This window comes from Heptranchias perlo, chromosome 27, assembly GCF_035084215.1.
Source record: "Heptranchias perlo isolate sHepPer1 chromosome 27, sHepPer1.hap1, whole genome shotgun sequence".
Lineage (NCBI taxonomy): Eukaryota > Metazoa > Chordata > Chondrichthyes > Hexanchiformes > Hexanchidae > Heptranchias > Heptranchias perlo.
In genome coordinates, this window is record NC_090351.1 from 42,592,063 (window position 1) to 42,610,775 (window position 18,713).

The 18,713-nt window shown below is 43.8% G+C and overlaps 1 protein-coding gene across 2 annotated transcripts in view; it reads left to right on the forward strand.

Annotated features, from left to right (window-relative positions):
- Window positions 1-13,673, forward strand: part of alx3 (ALX homeobox 3) — a 54,912-nt gene extending 41,239 nt beyond the window's left edge. For both annotated transcript variants that reach the window (XM_068007879.1, XM_068007881.1), the window contains exon 4: window positions 12,969-13,673. In XM_068007879.1, coding sequence (XP_067863980.1) covers window positions 12,969-13,274 — 306 coding nt within the window. In that variant the 3' untranslated portion in view covers window positions 13,275-13,673. The remainder of the gene's footprint in view (window positions 1-12,968) is intronic.
- The last annotated feature ends 5,040 nt before the right edge of the window (window positions 13,674-18,713 follow it).

Below are 18,713 nucleotides of genomic sequence, written 5' to 3' on the forward strand. Positions count from 1 at the left end.
TATTCCCTTTTGCCATCCTCTCCTTTGTTGTCTGTGTACTTAGTGTATGCATTTTCCTTTAGTTTCAATTTTGCCCTTATTTCTGTATTCATCATGATGTGTCATTACTGGCTAGTTTGCTCTTGCTTTTTAGTGGACTCTATTGATCACCGTTTTAAATGTTTCCCACTGCTGTTCTATTTCTTTGTTTATCAGTAAATTTTTCCAGTTTATTTTCCCTATTTCCATTCTCATCCCCTGAAAATCAGCTTTTTTCCAATTTATTATTTTGGTCTTTGTCTTACTTATCCCTTCTCAATCTTTATCTTAAACCTTATTATGCTGTGATCGCTATTGCCTGGATGTTTCCCTGTGCTTACTTTTTTTATCTGTTCTGGTTCATTTCCCATTATTAGATCCAGCAGTGCTTCCACTCTTATTGGGCGTTTTACATACTGGGTAAGAAAAGAGTCCTGCACACATTGTAAAACCTCCATTCCCTGTACCCCTTTATCTGCCTCTTCTTGCCAGTTAATTTGGGGATAGTCAAAATCTCCCACGATTATTATTCTATGTCCTTTACTCATTTCACATATTTGCTTACATATTTCTTCCTCCATCTCCTTTCCACTATTGGGTGGTCTGTAGTATACCACTATTAGCATGATCAATCCCTTCTTATCTTTGCTTTCAATCTATATGGATTCTGTTTCTATTCTTCAGTTAGTGATATCCCTTTTTTCTACTGCCATTATATTATCTCTAATTAGTACAGCTACTCCACCCTCCACCTTCCTTCCCTATCCTTTCTGATTATGTTATAGCCTGCAATATTTAGTTGCCAATGCTGTTCTTTATGTAGCTATGTTTCAGCTATTCCTACTACATCTGGTTCCTCGTTACTGATTATTGCCTCCAATTCCCCTGTTTTATTTTGGACGCTGTGTACATTGCTGTACAGGCAATTTAATTCATCTTTAATAAATCTTCCTATTACTTTATTTTTAACAGTCCTTTTATACTTCTGTTTTATAACTGTATTTGTTCCTTGACCGTTTATGTAATCTTTATTCCTTACCCTGGTCTGACCTTTACACTTATCTCCTGTTTCTTTTATCTTTAAGCTTTTGTTATTGCTACTACATCACACCCCCTATCTTGCTAGTTTAAAGCCTTATCCACCGCCCTATTTATCCTTTCCACTGGGACTCTGGTCCCATTCCGGTTTAGGTGGAGCCTGTCCAATTAGCATATATATCAGGTAGTAAACCTGAGATTACCACCCGTGAGGTCCTGCTTTTAAATTTAGTTCCTAGCTTCTGGTATTCCCTTAGCAGGACCTCCTCCTTGTTCTTCCTTATGTCATTGGTGCTGACATGGACCACGACAACTGAATCCTCCCCCTCCCTTTCCAGTTGTTCCAAGATGTCCTTTACCCTTGCACCAGGTAGGCAACACACCCTCCTGGTCTCTTGGTCGCAACTGCAAAGGACGTTATTTATCCCTCTGATTATAGAATCCCCTATGACTACAACCTTTCTATTCTGATCCTTCCCCCTTGGACTGCCTCCTGCTCTGCGGTGCCATGGTTGGCATTCTGACCAACCTCCCTGCAGCTTTCATCCTTATCCTCACATGTATCAAGTACATAGCACCTGTTGGATAAGACCAGTGTCTGCAGGACCTCCTTCTTTACCTCCCCCTCACTTATGTGTCGGAGTGTCTCTAACTCGCACTCCAGCTCAAAGACACTGAGCCGGAGTGTCTCAAGCCAGAGACATTTACAGCAGATGTGGTAATCCGGGACAGTCTCGCTGTCCACAAACTCCACATATCCTGAACTGCCATTTCTAGTTTTTATTTATTTAATCAATAGTTTATTTCTAGGACTAATAGAATCACTTAAGATCTAGATTATATTTAGTAAATGGATTTAGCTTGATTTCAAAATAATTAGTAATTACTTAGTCTTTTTTAAAATTTTATGTATTCTTTACTTAAGTTTTAAAAGTTGATAGATTATCTTATAGTCCCTTAGTTTAAATCACTTAGCACCTCCTTCCCGCTCTGCACCTAATTCCCACACTCACCAAATTCACAGTTGAAAGTCTTCACTCTGTTAGCAATTCACTTTGTTAGAGGTTCACTCTCTGTCTTACTCAAGCTCTGTGCTTTTGCAAAGATCCTTGTAATATATGTATTTCTGACAGAACCTAGGTACAATTGGTTAGTCAACTTCCAGCCACAATAATTAATTAATACCTAGTCAGGAACCTACTTACTGATTTAAAGCAATTGGCAAAAAAAGCAGGGGAGAGATGAAGAGAAATTATTTTACGCAGCGAGTTGTTATAATCTGGAATGCAATGCCTGAAAGGGCAGTGGAAGCAGATTCAGGAGTAACTTTCAAAAGGGAATTGAATGAATACTTGATAAGAAGGAATCTGCAGGGTTATGGGGAAAGAGCAGGGAAGTGACACTAATTGGACAGCTCTTTCAAAGAGCCGGCACAGGCATGATGGACCGAATGGCCTCCTTCTGTGCCGTTTGATTCTATGACTCTATGATTTGTACATCATTTCTTCCTCTTTGTGTTAAGGTTAATTGGGCTAGAAATTCTGTGGGGGTTCTTCCATCTCCTGCCATGATAACTTTGGCAAAAGATCGACACAAACCTGAAGATACAGCCTAAACCTTGGGACTCTGCCGATCATCCACCAAATGTTCGGCACACGGTCAGAAGAAACTCAGTGGAAATTATTGCCAACTGATTTGTTAATAACCCTATAATGGAGTCTGTCATTTTTATATGGGCAGGACTGCCATAGATGGACTGGAAGCCCTTCCAGTATTTCCCTTCCATAGCTGTGTGCTCAACTGCTATCCTGATTGAGATCAGATCACTCAGGACAGACTGAGAATCCGACTTGGAACTTTCTGGTCCATGTGGGTCACTGAGTGCAGTGTTTATCCAATGGCTACCAGGGAGGCTGCAAAACTTGTTGGTACATGACTGCTCAGCATTTACCTGGATGTAACATTAAATGAGTATCTGTATGTTATCAGTTGAGTGAAAGGATCCAGGAAGTTGGTCTGACATTCATTATCCATCAACTGCTTTCAATATCAAGTGTTAATTGACATATTGCTGCAAGCAGTGGCTTTGTAGCTCCGTGTTTTTCCAAAAAAGGTTTCTGTTTTATCCAACAATGCCCAAATGTGGAGTTGTGGGCCAATTGCCAATAATGATTTGAACAGCAACACAAGAATTGCTGGGGTTCGAACCAGGGCTCTGTGTTTATGTAAGGAACACAAAGATCATTGCCACCTCATGACAACATCCATCAGCACAGAGTACCAGCCACAAGTTTCACTTAGCAGTTTGTTTGCATGTAGAACTCTCTCCCAGGTATTGTAGTCATGAGTGTGGGGCAGGCTTGATGGTCCAGCTGGTTTTTTCCTGCCCATTATTTTACTATGTTTGTAACTTTCCCTTTGCATATAGAAATTTAGGCCAATGGTAATTCATTCCAGAGCTCACCCATCCCATCACTCCATGGTGTCCTTTGTTAAAGATTTTTATGAATGGCACTTAAGTAAGATGTTGTTTGGGATTGTAACTCTCAGTAAAATGTTAGTGAAAAATGTTACACTGGGCCATAAGGAAGGCACTGAGTTACTCCCACCACAACTTAATTACATCCTCCCCTGCTCTTAGCAACTCACCAGCATCAATTTCATGAGGTATCAGCCCCTGGTTACACACCCTATTATATAATTATAAATGTGAAGAAAAATACAACTTATAATGTTGCACAGTCAGGACCACATGAGATAAAAGTGCTGTCATCCCATGAAGGTAATGTGCTACATTATCATGCGTAGCAATACAGCTAAACATGTTCGGCACATCTACCGAACCCAATATTGTGATGTGTACCCTTGACAGAAAAAAGTTGTCATCTAATAGGTGATCCTCCTCTCACCTCTAGCCTTGAATCCTCTCTCACTCCATTGCAATCTTTCTTATTTTTCCCCATTTTATCCATACAGTATGGCCATTGCACCTCCGAACTTTCCTCACTTGCTCCTTCTGACCTACAAATACACTGTCCCAGAGGTCCTTCCACCTCCCCATCTAACTGTGCTGAAATCAGGATTCATTATCCCATCCCCTACTGTAACTCAACCTTTCCAGGATCTTAAAACTGTGGGTTTCCTTACATTCCTCAACATTCCCTTCGTCCTACAATCCTACAGGCTGCAGGCTTCCAAAACACAACCTTGGCATCACCTACGCACTACTTCTATATTTACCTAATCTTCTTACCTGCTCTTTCTAACTTGATTTGTGTTCTGCACTTCTGGCTCTTCAACCAATGCTTCTCAATTGAAAGAACATTTTAAATGTTACAAACGTTCAAAATAATTTTCATTCTTACTATCTCAGCTTAAATGGGTTTGTTTCTAAAACTGTCCTGTTAAATCCATATAAAGACCAGTGAAGATTGTGTGATCAGGCAGCATCTGTGGAGAGAGAAACAGAGCTAGCATTTCAGGTCGATGATCTTTCGTCAGAAAGAGTCTGTGAATGTTTTCTCTCTTCTTTATGATGCTCCTTCAAGTCCAACAAGGGAGGGGGCTGTTCTGGATTTAGTTTTAGGAAATGAGGCTGGGCAGGTGGAAGGAGTATAAGTGGGAAAACATTTTGGTGGTAGTGATCATAATTCAGTTAGTTTTAGCATAGTTATGGAAAAGGACAAAGATCGAACAGGAGTTAAAGTTCTCAATTTGTGAAAGGTCAATTTTACTAAGCTAAGAAGTGATTTAGCAAAAGTGGACTGGAAACAGCTATTTGAAAGTAAATCAATGTCGGAGCAGTGGGAGGCGTTCAAGGGGATGATTCAAGGGGTGCAGAGTAAACTACAAAGAAAAAAGGTGAGGCTGCCAATTCTAGACCCCCCCTGGATGTCAAGGAGCATAGAGGGTAAGATAAGGCAGAAAAGGAAAACTTATGTCAAACACCAAGAACTCAATAATACAGAAAGCCTAGAGGAGTATAAAAAGTGCAGGGGTGAAATTAAAAAGGAAATTAAGAAAGCAAAGAGAGGGCATGAAAAAATATTGGCAAGTAAAATCAAGGAAAACTCAAAGGTGTTTTATAAATACATTAAGAGCAAGAGGATAACTAAGGAAAGAGTAGGGCCTATTAGAGACCAAAAAGGTAACCTATGTATGGAGGCGGAAGATGTGGGGATGGTTCTCAATGAATACTTTGTGTCTGTCTTCACAAAAGAGAGGGACGATGAAGACATTGAAGTTAAGGAGGAGGAGTGTGAAATAGTGGATGGGATAAACTTAGTGAGAGAGGAAGTATTAAGCAGATTGGCATCTTTGAAAGTAGATAAATCACCAGGGCCGGATGAAATGTAACCCAGGTTGTTAAAAGAAGCAAGGGAGGAAATAGCGGAGGCTTTAACCATCATTTTCCAATCCTCACTGGATACAGGCATGGTGCCGGAGGATTGGAGGACTGCTAACGTTGGCCCATTGTTTAAAAAGGGAGCAAGGGATAGACTGAGTAATTACAGGCCAGTCAGTCTAACCTTAGTGATGGGCAAATAGTGCATTTGATGAAGTCTACATGGATTTTAGCAAGGCTTTTGACAAGGTCCCACATGGCAGACTGGTCAAAAAAGTACAAGCCCATGGGATCCAAGGGAAAGTGGCAAGTTGGATCCAGAATTGGCTCAATGGTAGGAAGCAAAGGGTAATGGTCGACAGGTGTTTTTGTGACTGGAAGGCTGTTTCCAGTGGTATTCCACAGGCCTCAGTAATAAGTCCCTTGCTTTTTGTGACATATATTTATGTTTTGGACTTAAAGGTAGGGGTATGATTAAGAAGTTTGCAGATGATACAAAAATTGGATGTGTGGTTGATAATGAGGCGGAAAACTGTAGACTGCAGGAAGACACCAATGGACTGGTCAGGTGGCCAGAAAAGTGGCAAATGAAATTCAATCCAGAGAAGTGTGAGGTAATGCATTTGGGGAGGGCAAACAAGGCAAGGGAATACACAATAAATGGGAGGATACTGAAAGGTGTAGAGGAAGTGAGGGACCTTGGAGAGCATGTCCACAGATCCCTGAAGGTAGCAGAACAGGTAGATAAGGTGGTTAAGAAGGCATATGGAATAGTTTCCTTTATTAGCCTGGGCATAGAATATAAGAGCAGGGAGGTTATGCTGGAACTGTATAAAACACTGGTCAGGCCACAGCTTGAGTACTGTGTACAGCTCTGGTCACCACATTACAGGAAGGGTGTAATTGCACTAGAGAGGGTGCAGAGGAGATTTACAAGGATGTTGCCGGGACTGGAGAATTTTAGCTATGAGGAAAGATTGAATAGGATGGGTTTGTTCTCTTTGGAACAGAGGAGACTGAGGGGTGATTTAATTGAGGTGTACAAAATTATGAGAGGCCTAGATCGAGTGGATAGGAAGGACCTATTTCCCTTAAAGTGATTGGTAGAAGGATTAGAGGGGAGCTGAGGAAATATTTTTTCACCCAGAGGGTGGTGGGGGTCTGGAACTCACTGCCTGAGAGGGTGGCAAAGGCAGAAACCGTCATCACATTTAAAAAGTACCTGGATGTGCACCTGAAGTGTCGTAACCTGCATGGCTACAGATGAAGTGCTGGAAAGTGGGATGAGGCTGGGTGGCTCATTTTCGGCCGGCGCGGACACAATGGGCCGAATGGCCTCCTTCTGTACCGTAAATTTTCTATGATTCTATGATCTGTCCAAAAAGCTGACAGGGTAAATGCATCATCCAGTGTGTTCCTAAGTTTGATTCCTATTCTGTGCTGTCAGGACAGTGGTTCGTGTGCTATCGTTAGTTTCAGTGGGGAGGGTTCTGCTCCTGGAAAGTGTGGGTGACAGATGGGGAATGGATTGGGTTTGTCTTTGACACCCTATAGAGACGATTAGCCTTCTAAATTCTCACTGTCTAGGCTGGCAAATAAAGAATGATTGGGAGGGAAAGGAAGGGGAGGCTGGGCAATGCAGTATTAAATACTGGTCTTTCTCTGCTGGGATTTGGGTTCAAATCCAGACCAGACTGTTGTGAGGAAAGTGCCCTCTGTCTGCTGGCTGTAAGAGTCCTATATGAAATGAGAAGATACAGATTTAATTCAGCTTCTAGAGGCATGGGCCCATTTCACAAATTGTTTCTAATTTGACACTAAGGGGTTATATTGGACAACACCCGAAACTGGGCACAGGTGTCGCAATGCGCGATTAACCCGTGCCCAGTCGTTGAGATGCAGGCAGCTCGTAACATTCATGTTGCCTGGTGATTTACCTGATTGCTGCGTCCAAGCCAACCCTACCTGCACTGTTGAGTGACTGCTCACCAGCAGGGGACCCAGATATCTGGAGTGACTAGCACCACTTAAAGGCAGCCTGCACCTCTTAAAGGGGAGGTGGCTGCAGGAAGTGGTGGAAGTCAATGGTGAACTGAATCTGTGCTGCGATACAGATGTGTGGTGATGATGGGACCTCTGGAATTTTTAATGACCAACAACTGGGCTGTTCAACGTTTGCAGGATTCTGATATTTGCAAAATATAAGATATGGGTCCACACGGAGTCTGAACGGAGATCAGACATCGCACACGTAAAACACAGGTGCAGGTCCCCTCCCTTTGTTTACAAACTGTTGAGTTATTTTAAAACATTGAATAAAGGTTGCGCACCACCTAGTGAACCTTCTCTGAACTGCCTCCAATGCAAGTATGTCCATCCTTAAATAAGGGCACCAGAACTGTACGCAGTACTCCAGGTCTGGTCTCACCAGCACCCTGTACAGTTGTAGCATGACTTCCCTGCTTTTATACTCCATCCCCCTAGAAATAAAGGCCAATATTCCGTTTGCCTTCCGGATTACCTGCTGCACCTGTATGTTGACTTTTTGTGTTTCATGTATGAGGACACCCAGATCCCTCTGTACCGCAGCATTTTATAGTATTTCTCCATTCAAATAATATTTTGCTTTTTTATTTTACCTCCCAAAGTGGATGACTTCACATTTTCCCACATTATATTCCATCTGCCAAATTTTTGCCCATTTGCTTAACCTGTCAATATCCCTTTGCAGACACTTTGTGTCCTCATCACAACTTGCTTTTCCACCGATCTTTGTATCATCAGCAAATTTGGCCACAAGACACTCTGCTCCTTCATTCAAGTCATTGATATATATTGTAAATAGTTGAGGCCCCAGCACTGAGCCCTGCAGCACCCCACTAGTTACAGATTGCCATTTTGAAAATGACCCTTTATAGCGACTCTTTGTTTTCTGTTAGTTAGCCAATCCTCTATCCATGCCAGTATATTACCCCCAACACCATGAGCTCTTATCTTGTGCAGTAATCTTTTATGTGGCACCTTATCAAATGCCTTTTGGAAATCCAAATATATTGTATCCATTGGTTCCCCTTTATCCATGCTGCCCATTACTTCCTCAAAGAATAAATTTGTCAGACATGATTTCCCCTTCATAAAACCATGTTGACTCTCCTTGATTGTATTATGAGTCTCCAAATGTCCTGCTACTACTTCCTTAATAATGGATTCTAGCATTTTCCCAATGACAGATGTTAGGCTAACAGGTCTATATTTGCCTGCTTTCTGTCTCACTCCCTTCTTGAATAGGGGTGTTATGCTTGCAGTTTTCCAATCCGCTGGGACCTTTCCAGAATCTAGTGAATTCTGGAAGATTACCAACAATGCACCCACCATCTCTGTAACCACTTCCTTTAAGACCCTCGGATGCAAGTCATCAGGTCCAGGGGACTTGTCAGCTTTTAGACCCATTAGTTTACCTAGTACTTTTTCTCCAGTGGTAGTGATTGTTTTTAGTTCCTTCCTCCCCTTTGCCCCTTGATTTTCTACTATTATTGGTATATTATTGTAAGGAGTCGCACAACACCAGGTTATAGTCCAACAGCTTTATTTGAAATCACAAGCTTTCGGAGCTTTGCTCCTTCATCAGGTGAAGTGAAGAGTTGCATAAAGGCACAGCATATATAGTCAAAGAACAATGCCTGGTGATTACAGATAATCTTTCTAACTGCCCTTTATTACACCACGGCAGAGAGGTAATCACAGCAATCAAAGGAGTGAATGGTGTTCAAACAGGTTGGTCAGGGAAACATTACATCCAAGAATACTGAGGTGGGGTCACCAGGGGTCAAATGTAGCAGATGCTGGGGTTTGTATTAAAAACAGATAACTTTTTTTTGCTGGAAATCGCAGCAGGTCCGGCTGCATCTGTGTATGGAGAACAAGCCAACTACGACTTGAGTCTGGATGACTCTACATCAGGTGGGGTTACATGTAGCGTGACATGAACCCAAGATCCCGGTTGAGGCCGTCCTCATGGGTGCGGAACTTGGCTATCAATTTCTGCTCGACGATTTTGCGTTGTCGTGTGTCTCGAAGGCCGCCTTGGAGAACGCTTACCCGAAGATCGGAGGCTGAATGTCCTTGACTGCTGAAGTGTTCCCCGACTAGGAGGGAACCCTCCTGTCTGGCGATTGTTGTGCGATGTCCATCGTGTTCCTCCTCGTCTGAGCAGATCCTGTGTATTCGCAGGGTCTGTCCATAGGGGATGGCCTCTTTGACGTGGTTAGGGTGGAAGCTGGAGAAGTGGAGCATCGTGAGGTTGTCCGTGGGCTTGCCGTAGAGTGAGCTGCTGAGGTGCCCGTCTTTGATGGAGATTCGTGTGTCCAAGAATGAAACCAATTCTGAGGAGTAGTCTATGGTGAGTTTGATGGTGGGATGGAACTTGTTGAAAATGACCCTCATCCGTTGTCGCAGCGTCTGCATGGTCTTGCCGATGTACCATGCTCCGGGGCATCCTTTCCTGCAACGTATGAGGTAGACAACGTTGGCCGAGTCACAGGAGTATCCCGTTCTTACGAGGGCGTCTTTCAGCGTCTGTAGGTGTCCATCGCGTTCCTCCTCGTCTGAGCAGATCCTGTGTGTTCGCAGGGCCTGTCCATAGGAGATGGCCTCTTTGACATGATTAGGGTGGAAGCTGGAGAAGTGGAGCATCGTGAGGTTGTCCGTGGGCTTGCCGTAGAGTGAGGTGCTGAGGTGCCCGTCTTTGATGGAGATTCGTGTGTCCAAGAATGAAACCGATTCTGAGGAGTAGTCCGTGGTGAGTTTGATGGTGGGATGGAACTTGTTGATGTTATCGTGTGGTCTCTTCAGTGATTCTTCGCCATGGGTCCATAGGAAGAAAATGTCGTCGATGTATCTGGTGTATAGCGTTGGTTGGAGGTCCTGTGCAGTGAAGAAGTCCTGCTCGAACTTGTGCATGAAAATGTTGGCGTATTGGGGTGCGAATTTGGTCCACATGACTGTTCCGTGTGTTTGGGTAAAGAACTGGTTATCGAAGGTGAAGACATTGTGATCCAGGATGAAGCGGATGAGTTGTAGGATGGCGTCTGGAGATTGGCTGTTGTTGGTGTTGAGTACTGAGGCTGTTGCAGCGATGCCGTCATCGTGGGGGATACTGGTGTAGAGTGCCGAGACGTCCATCGTGGTGAGAAGTGTTCCTGGTTCAACTGGTCTGTGGGTGCTGAGTTTTTATAGGAAGTCTGTAGTGTCGCGACAGAAGCTCGGGGTTCCCTGTACGATGGGTTTCAGGATGCCCTCGACGTATCCAGAGAGGTTCTCACACAGGGTTCCGTTGCCTGATACGATAGTCAGTCCGGGTGTGTTGGCTTTGTGTATCTTTGGGAGGCAGTAGAAGTCTCCCACGCGGGGAGTACGTGGGATGAGAGCGAGTAGGATGCTTTGAAGGTCTGGATCGAAGGTCTTGATCAGTTTGTTGAGCTGGTAGGTGTGTTCTTTGGTCGGATCTGTGGGTAATCGTCTGTAGTGTTCCTGGTTGTCCAGTTGTCGGTATGCTTCTTTGCAATAGTCCGTTCTGTTCTGTATGACGATGGCTCCTCCTTTGTCCGCTGGTTTGATGACGATGTTGCGGTTGGTCTTGAGTGCGTCGATGGCGTTGCGTTGTGCTCGGGTGACATTCTGGACTGTCTTGTGAGTGCGGCTGATGAATCTGGCCTTCGAGACACACGACAACGCAAAATCGTCGAGCAGAAACTGATAGCCAAGTTCCCCACCCATGATGAAGGCCTCAACCGGGATCTTGGGTTCATGTCACGCTACATGTAACCCCACCTGACGTAGAGTCATCCAGACTCAAGTCGTAGTTGGCTTGTTCTCCATACACAGATGCAGCCGGACCTGCTGCAATTTCCAGCAAAAAAAAGTTATCTGTTTTTAATACAAACCCCAGCATCTGCTACATTTGACCCCTGGTGACCCCACCTCAGTATTCTTGGATGTAATGTTTCCCTGACCAACCTGTTTGAACACCATTCATTCCTTTGATTGCTGTGATTATCTCTCTGCCGAGGTGTGATAAAGGGCAGTTAGAAAGATTATCTGTAATCACCAGGCATTGTTCTCTGACTATATACGCTGTGCCTTTATGCAACTCTTCACTTCACCTGACGAAGGAGCAAAGCTCCGAAAGCTTGTGATTTCAAATAAAGCTGTTGGACTATAACCTGGTGTTGTGTGACTCCTTACATTTGTCCACCCCAGTCCATCACTGGCATCTCCACATCATGGTATATTATTAGTGTCTTCTACTGTGAAGGCAGATACAAAATATCTGTTCAATTCCTCTGCCATTTCCTTGTTTTCCATTATTATTTTCTAAGGGACCAATGTTTACTTTAGCTACACTCTTCCTTTTTATGTACTTGTAGAAGCTTTTACTCTCATTTTTTATATTTCTTGCTAGTTTACTCTCATAATTTATTTTCTCCCTCTTTATTATTCTTTTAGTCATCCTTTGCTGATTTTTAAAGTTTTCCCAATTTTCGGGCTTACCAGTAATCTTTGCCATGTTGTATACTTTTTCTTTTAACCTGATACCATCCTTGACTTCCTTAGTTAGTCATGGTTGGTTCATTCTTTTTGTGGAGTCTTTCCTCCTCACAGGGATATATTTTTGTTGCGAGTCATAAAATATCTTTTTAAATGTTTGCCACTGCTTAGCCACCATCATACCATCTAATCTGCTTACCCAGTCCACTTTAGCCAATTCCTCCCTCATTCCTTTATAATTGCCCTTATTTAAGTTTAATATAGTAGTTTCAGACCCAAGATCCTCACTCTCAAACTGGATGTGAAATTCTATCATGTTATGATCACTGCTTCCCAAGGGATCCTTTACTTTGAGATCATTAATTAATCCTGTTTCGTTAGCCATTACCAGATCCAAAATGGCCTGTTCCCTGGTTGGCTCCCCAACGTATTGGTCTAAGAAACAGTCCTTAAAACACTCTATGAACTCCTCCTCAGGGCTATTTTTACCAATTTGATTTGTCCAATCTATATGAAAGTTAAAATCGCCCATGATTATTGCATTACCAGAATCCTAACCCTAACCCTAACCCAGAACCAACATCTCTCAACTTGTCCATTCCAGTGCTCGACCGTAAAAGAGAATTTTAATTTCCAGACTGAAATCTTCAAACTCTCAACATGCACACAATTCACAAAATTTTATTCATATGACATTGTTTTCTCTGAAGATTGCACTTGCAGTGTGAGGACTACAATTATGAGCATTTTTTTTGAAGATTGCCTCAGTTACATCATGGCTGTCTTTGTAGCTGTGATTAATTTTACTCCTGGTGACAGTACTGCACTGAAGTGTCAACCTAGACTATGTGTTGTAATCCTGAAACAGTACAGTAACCCACAACCTCCGACTCAGGAGAGAAGGCTACTAACTGAGCCAATGATTGATCTATTTTCTAGTTTAGAACAATTTTATATTTACAGTGTTCTTTGTTTCTGAAAGTTATCTGTATGCCACTAAAGATCTGTTTGTCTATTTCAGATACACAATAATCTCTGGACCAACAATGCAGCCAACTCTTCTATTTTATCCCATGAATCCATGACGTCATCCTGCATGGCACCTTACTCACATTCCCATGGGAACGTAAATGGGTTCATGGGGATCTCCGGATCTCCCACTCACCACACTGGCATCAAGAGTCTTTACTCCCTTCACGGATTCCCTAGTTCACGCATCAGCCATCCCTTTGAACCAGTCCCAGAGTCTGGCTACAAAACTCCCAGCCTTGTTGAACTTAGAATGAAGCCAAAAGAGCCACCAGCACTCCTCTCGTGGACCAGGTGACTAGGTGTCAGGAGATAGGGCTCCATTGACTAACACTCAGTTTTCTGTGAAGAACTTTCCTACATTGTGATGTATTGAAATATTGAGGATTGCCTGAGTTATATCATGACTGACTGTAGATTAACTTCACTGACGGTGAAAGAGACTGGAGAATTGAAATGCCATATCAGTTTTGTACGTGAGTAAGGAATAGATCAGAAGGATGTTATCAAGATTCTCATCTCTGCTCTTCATTGCTACAACCTGTGGTCCAATCCATCGAACCAGCCACAGATTACAAATTCTATCGTAAACAACACTTCAGAGAACAGATCAGCATGGACTCAGTTTTACTTTTTATTGAGCTGTGTGAATGTTATAGACTTAGATCCTAGAAGACTAAGAACAGAGAATTAAATACCATTTAAAGAGCTTTATGTCACAAATATTTCCAATTTCAAAAACTTTATTGATCAGCTGATATTTATCTGCTCTCTTTTCAACACAAGACTGGCATTTTGGAATCAGGATTCAAAACAATCATGCTCTTCCATTACACAATAGCAACAGAGTAACATACATATATTTTTTTTAAATCATGTAAAATACTGAACAAAAGCTCCTTAATGGCCTGGTGGGTAAATGCATTGCCTGAGGTGGTACTGAACCATGCAGCTCAAAAAATCCCATGTTTGATCCCCAGTCTCTGTTGAGTTAGGTGATCTGAGTCAGGACAGCAGGTTACTACAAGTGGCCTTGGTCGCACTGGGCTAGAGTGGGGTAACAAACCAGCTCCTGGTCACTGTCTGTGACTGCTGCTGGAAAGTATGCCTGTGAACAGGATCAGGTTAAGCTGTGACATCACAGAAGGCGGCCATCCATTGTGTCTGTACTGGCTCTTCCCTAGAGTAATCCCAAACTAATCCCGTTGTTATGCTATAGAACCATAGACCTCCACAGTCAAATAGACTGTCAGTCCCTACTGTCTAGGCTCAAACACAGCAAGGTCACTTGGGTAAGGTACTGGAGAGAGTCTGAAAGCAGTGGAATCATATCAGAGCCTTCAGGAGAGAAAGGGCTCGATGGGGAGGCATGAAATCAAAGGCTTCAGGAGAGGAGGAGGGAAAAGGGGAGAAATTGCCAAAGAAGAATTCTGCAATGTTATTGGCAGATATCCAGACTCCAACTGGACAATCTGTGGTTTTCATTGGCCTGATGAGGTTGTCAATGGAGAATCAGGACTCCAAGTAGCTACATTAGTGCCTCAGTAACATCATTTTTATAAATTGCATGAATAACTGAATACTGGCTTATGTGCAAAGTGTAAACAATCCAATGATTTCCTTCGTTACAAAAGCACTTATTTTTTTAAAAATTTGTACTTGGGATAGGGATAGTATTTATTACCCATCTCTAGTTGCCATGAGGGCATAAAGAGGCAACCATATAGTGTAGGACAGGAGTCTTGTGTAGGTCAGACTGGGTAGGGTGACAGGTTCCCTTCCCTGAAGGACTTAGTGAACTGGTTGGGTTTTTAAACATTTAACTTTTCATGTTTTTTTTCTGGTGCCAGCTCACAAATTACAGATATATTAAATTCATTTTCACCACTTCTCATGCTGGGATTTGAACTCATCAAACTCGACATTGTTAGTCTTGTACCATAGTCAGTAGGCTACTGTACCCCATTTATGAATCTTCCTCCTTTGCCTTAAAGTCTCCAGGAAACCTCCTGAGCACAGTGGATGTCATTTGGGTCAGGGCACACCACTTAGTTAAATCAATGAATGGACAATTGGCCATAGAAAATAGGAGGAGGAGTAGGCCATTCGGCCCTTCAAGCCTGGTCCGCCATTCAATATGATCATGGCTGATCATCTATCTCAATACCATATTCCTGCTCTCTCCCCATACCCCTTGATGCCTTTTGTGTCTAGAAATCTATCTAGCTTCTTCTTAAATATATTCAGTGACTTGGCCACCACAGCCTCCTGTGGTAGAGAATTCCACAGGTTCACCACCCTCTGAGTGAAGAAATTTCTCCTCATCTCAGTCCTAAATGTCCTACCCCGTATCCTGAGACTGTGACCCCTCGTTCTGGGCCCACCAGGCAGGGAAACATCCTCCCTGCATCCAGTCTGTCTCGCCCTGTCAGAATTTTATACGTTTCAATGAGATCCCCTCTCATTCTTCTAAACTCGAGTGAATACAGGCCGAGTCGACCCAATCTCTCCTCATATGACATTCATGCCCTTTCCAAGCTCACATTGACCATGAGACCCACCTCCTGCTTCCTCGACCTTATTCCCACCAAACTGCTGACCACCCCACTTTCCTTCCTGGCCCCCATGTTAGCTGGTATTGTTAACAGTTCCCTCTCCTCAGGCACTGTCCCCGTCCCGTTCAAATCTGCCAACATCACCTTCCTTTTCAAAAAAAACACCCTTGACCATCTGTTCTTGCAAACTACCGCCAGCTCCAACCTCTCTTTCCTCTCCAAAGTCCTTGAGCATGTTGTCATCTCCCAAATCTGTGCCCATCTTTCCTGCAACTCCATATTTCAATCCTTCCAATCAGGTTTCCACCCCAGCCACAGTACTGAAACGGCCCTTATCAGAGTCACAAATGACATTCTATGTGACTGTAACTGTGGTAAACTATCCCTCCTCATAATTCTCGACCAATCTGCAGCTTTTGACAAGGTTGATCACACCATCCTCCTCCAACGCCTCTCCTCCAATGTCCAGCTGGGAGGGACTGCGCTCACCTGGTTCCATTCTTATCTATCCAGTCATAGCCAGAGAATCACCTGAAATGGCTTCTCTTCCCGCTCCCGCACCGTTACCTCTGAAGTTCCCCAAGGATCTATCCTTGGCCCCCCTCCTATTTCTCATCTACATGCTGCCTCTTGGCAACATCATCCGAAAATACAACATCAGGTTCCACATGTACACTGACGACACCCAGCTCTGCCTCTCTACCACCTCTCTCGACCCCTCCACTGTCCCTCATTTGTCACACTGTTTGTCCAACATCCAGTACTGGATAAGCAAAAATTTCCTCCAACTAAATATTGGAAGACCGAAGCAAATGCCTTCGGTCCCCGTCACAAACTCCGTTCCCTAGCCACCGACTCCATCCCTCTCCTTGGCCATTAAGACTGAACCAGACTGTTCGTAAATTTGGCATCCTATTTGATCCTGAGATGAACTTCCAACCACATATCCGCTCCATCACAAAGACTGCCTACTTCCACCTCTGTAACATCGCCCGTCTCTGCCCCACCTCAGCTCATCTGCTGCTGAAACCCTCATCCATGCCTTTGTTACCTCTAGACTTGACTATTCCAATGCTCTCCTGGCCGACCTCCCATCTTTCACCCACCATAAACTTGAGCTCATCCAAAATTCTGCTGCCCTTATCCTAACTTGCACCCAGTCCTGTTCATCCATCGACCCTGTGCTCGCTGACCTACATTGACTCCCGGTTCGGAATCGCCTTGATTTTAAAATTCTCATCCCTGTTTTCAAATCCCTCCATGGCCTCGCCCTTCCCTATCTCTGTAACCTCCTCCAGCCCTACAACCCTCTGCGATCTCTGCATTCCTCCAATTCCTGCCTCTTGTGCATCCCTGATTTTAATCGCTCCACCATTGGCGGCCGTACCTTCAGCTGCCGAGGCCCAAAGCTTTGGAATTCCCTCCCTAAACCTCTCTATATCTCTCTCCTCCTTTAAGAAGCTCCTTAAAACCTACCTCTTTGACCAATCATTTGGCCTCCTGCCCTAATATCTCCTTATGTGGCTCAGTGTCAAATTTTGTTTGATAATGGTCCTGTGAAGCGCCTTGGGATATTTCACAATGTTAAAAGTGCTATATATATGTAAATTGTTATTGTTATTGTTGTCACAAGCCCCCACCTGTCAAATAACCCTCACCTGTCACATAACCCCCACCTGTCACATACCCTCACCTGTCACATAACCCCCACCTGTCACATAACCCCCACCTGTCACATGCCCTCACCTGTCACATAACCCCCACCTGTCACATACCCTCACCTGTCACATACCCTCACCTGTCACATAACTCCACCTGTCACACAACCCCCACCTGTCAACCATCCACAACCCTAGGCTTCCACTTGACATTTTGCCCAGAGCTGTGACTGTTAGTGGAATTCAGATTGTGCTATCTGAACATTTGCTTTCCCAGGTTTCATCACCACAATTCAATAGTAGAATTGTTAGAATATTTTACTTTAGCTTCTAGCAGTTTATGTTCATTTGTTTTTCAACATTCTTTGAAAAAAATCCAGGTAGTGTTTACAGTGACAATTTTTTAAATAGAAAAGTTAGGTTTTTTTTAAAACAATCTGTGTGTCTGTGGAAAAAAAGACAACTGCACACATACCAATGTAACTTTTGTGTTCTATAAATTTGAGAAAGTAAATTAAGCTGAGAAAAAAAAATGGGGAGAAATTCAACTCACACCCACTTGTTTTGCATCTGAAAAATGGGCGGAAGCAGTTGAAAATCGTTGGGGGGGTGGGGGGAGAGCCAATACCAGTCCCTTTGTCCCCAAGATCCGTCTGATACAATATTCAGATAGACCAGTAAATGGACAAAGCAGCGTGCCTAAAACAGGCAGAAAGCTGCTTAAATATCCAAATTGAGGTGCTGTTCCAATTGTAGGACCTCAATTGCAAAATTCATACTCGTCGGCAGAGTGCGCTGTGCAGGCACCGCCCATTGTACAGATGTGGGGCTGCCTAACCCGCAGTCCTTAAAGGGACACCTGGAGGCTGCTCAAAGCTGCAGAGGTTCTCCTCCTGGGCCCAGAAAAACCTTTAGACTGCCGCTCGCCCGTTCAAGGCCTTCCCTTGATTGCGCCCCTGATTGACCCCACCCCCGGTGGCCCCACTCCCTGATTAGCCCCCCAATTGCCCCCCTGATTGCACCCCCTGATTGCCTCATGCCATGATTGCCCCCTGATTGCCCCACCCCCTTATTGCCCGCACCCCCTGATTGCCACCCCTGATTGCCCCCACCCCTTGATTATCTCCTCCCTCCCCCCCATACCCGACCTGCTGACCAGCTCCACATGAAAGCGGATTGATTTCCTGCCCTCCCCACGGGGCATCCATTTGTTATCCGCAACTTGCCACCAGCATTTAAATGAGGCCTGAAACCAAGTTTATCTCAGCCTCAGACCAGCACAGACCAGCACTGAGCTGAGAGGTTGGTTCGCTGATTTGAGCCCGTTTCTAATTACTAACCAATTATTACCTGTTATGTTGACAATTAGAAAATGTTGACATTCTAATAGTGACACCTGCGAATAAAAGAGAAAGAGCCTGTAATTAGCACCTGATTATCACCTTATTTTTTTTATTATTCGTTCATGGGATGTGGCGTCGCTGGCAAGGTCAGCATTTATTGCCCATCCCTAATTGCCCTTGA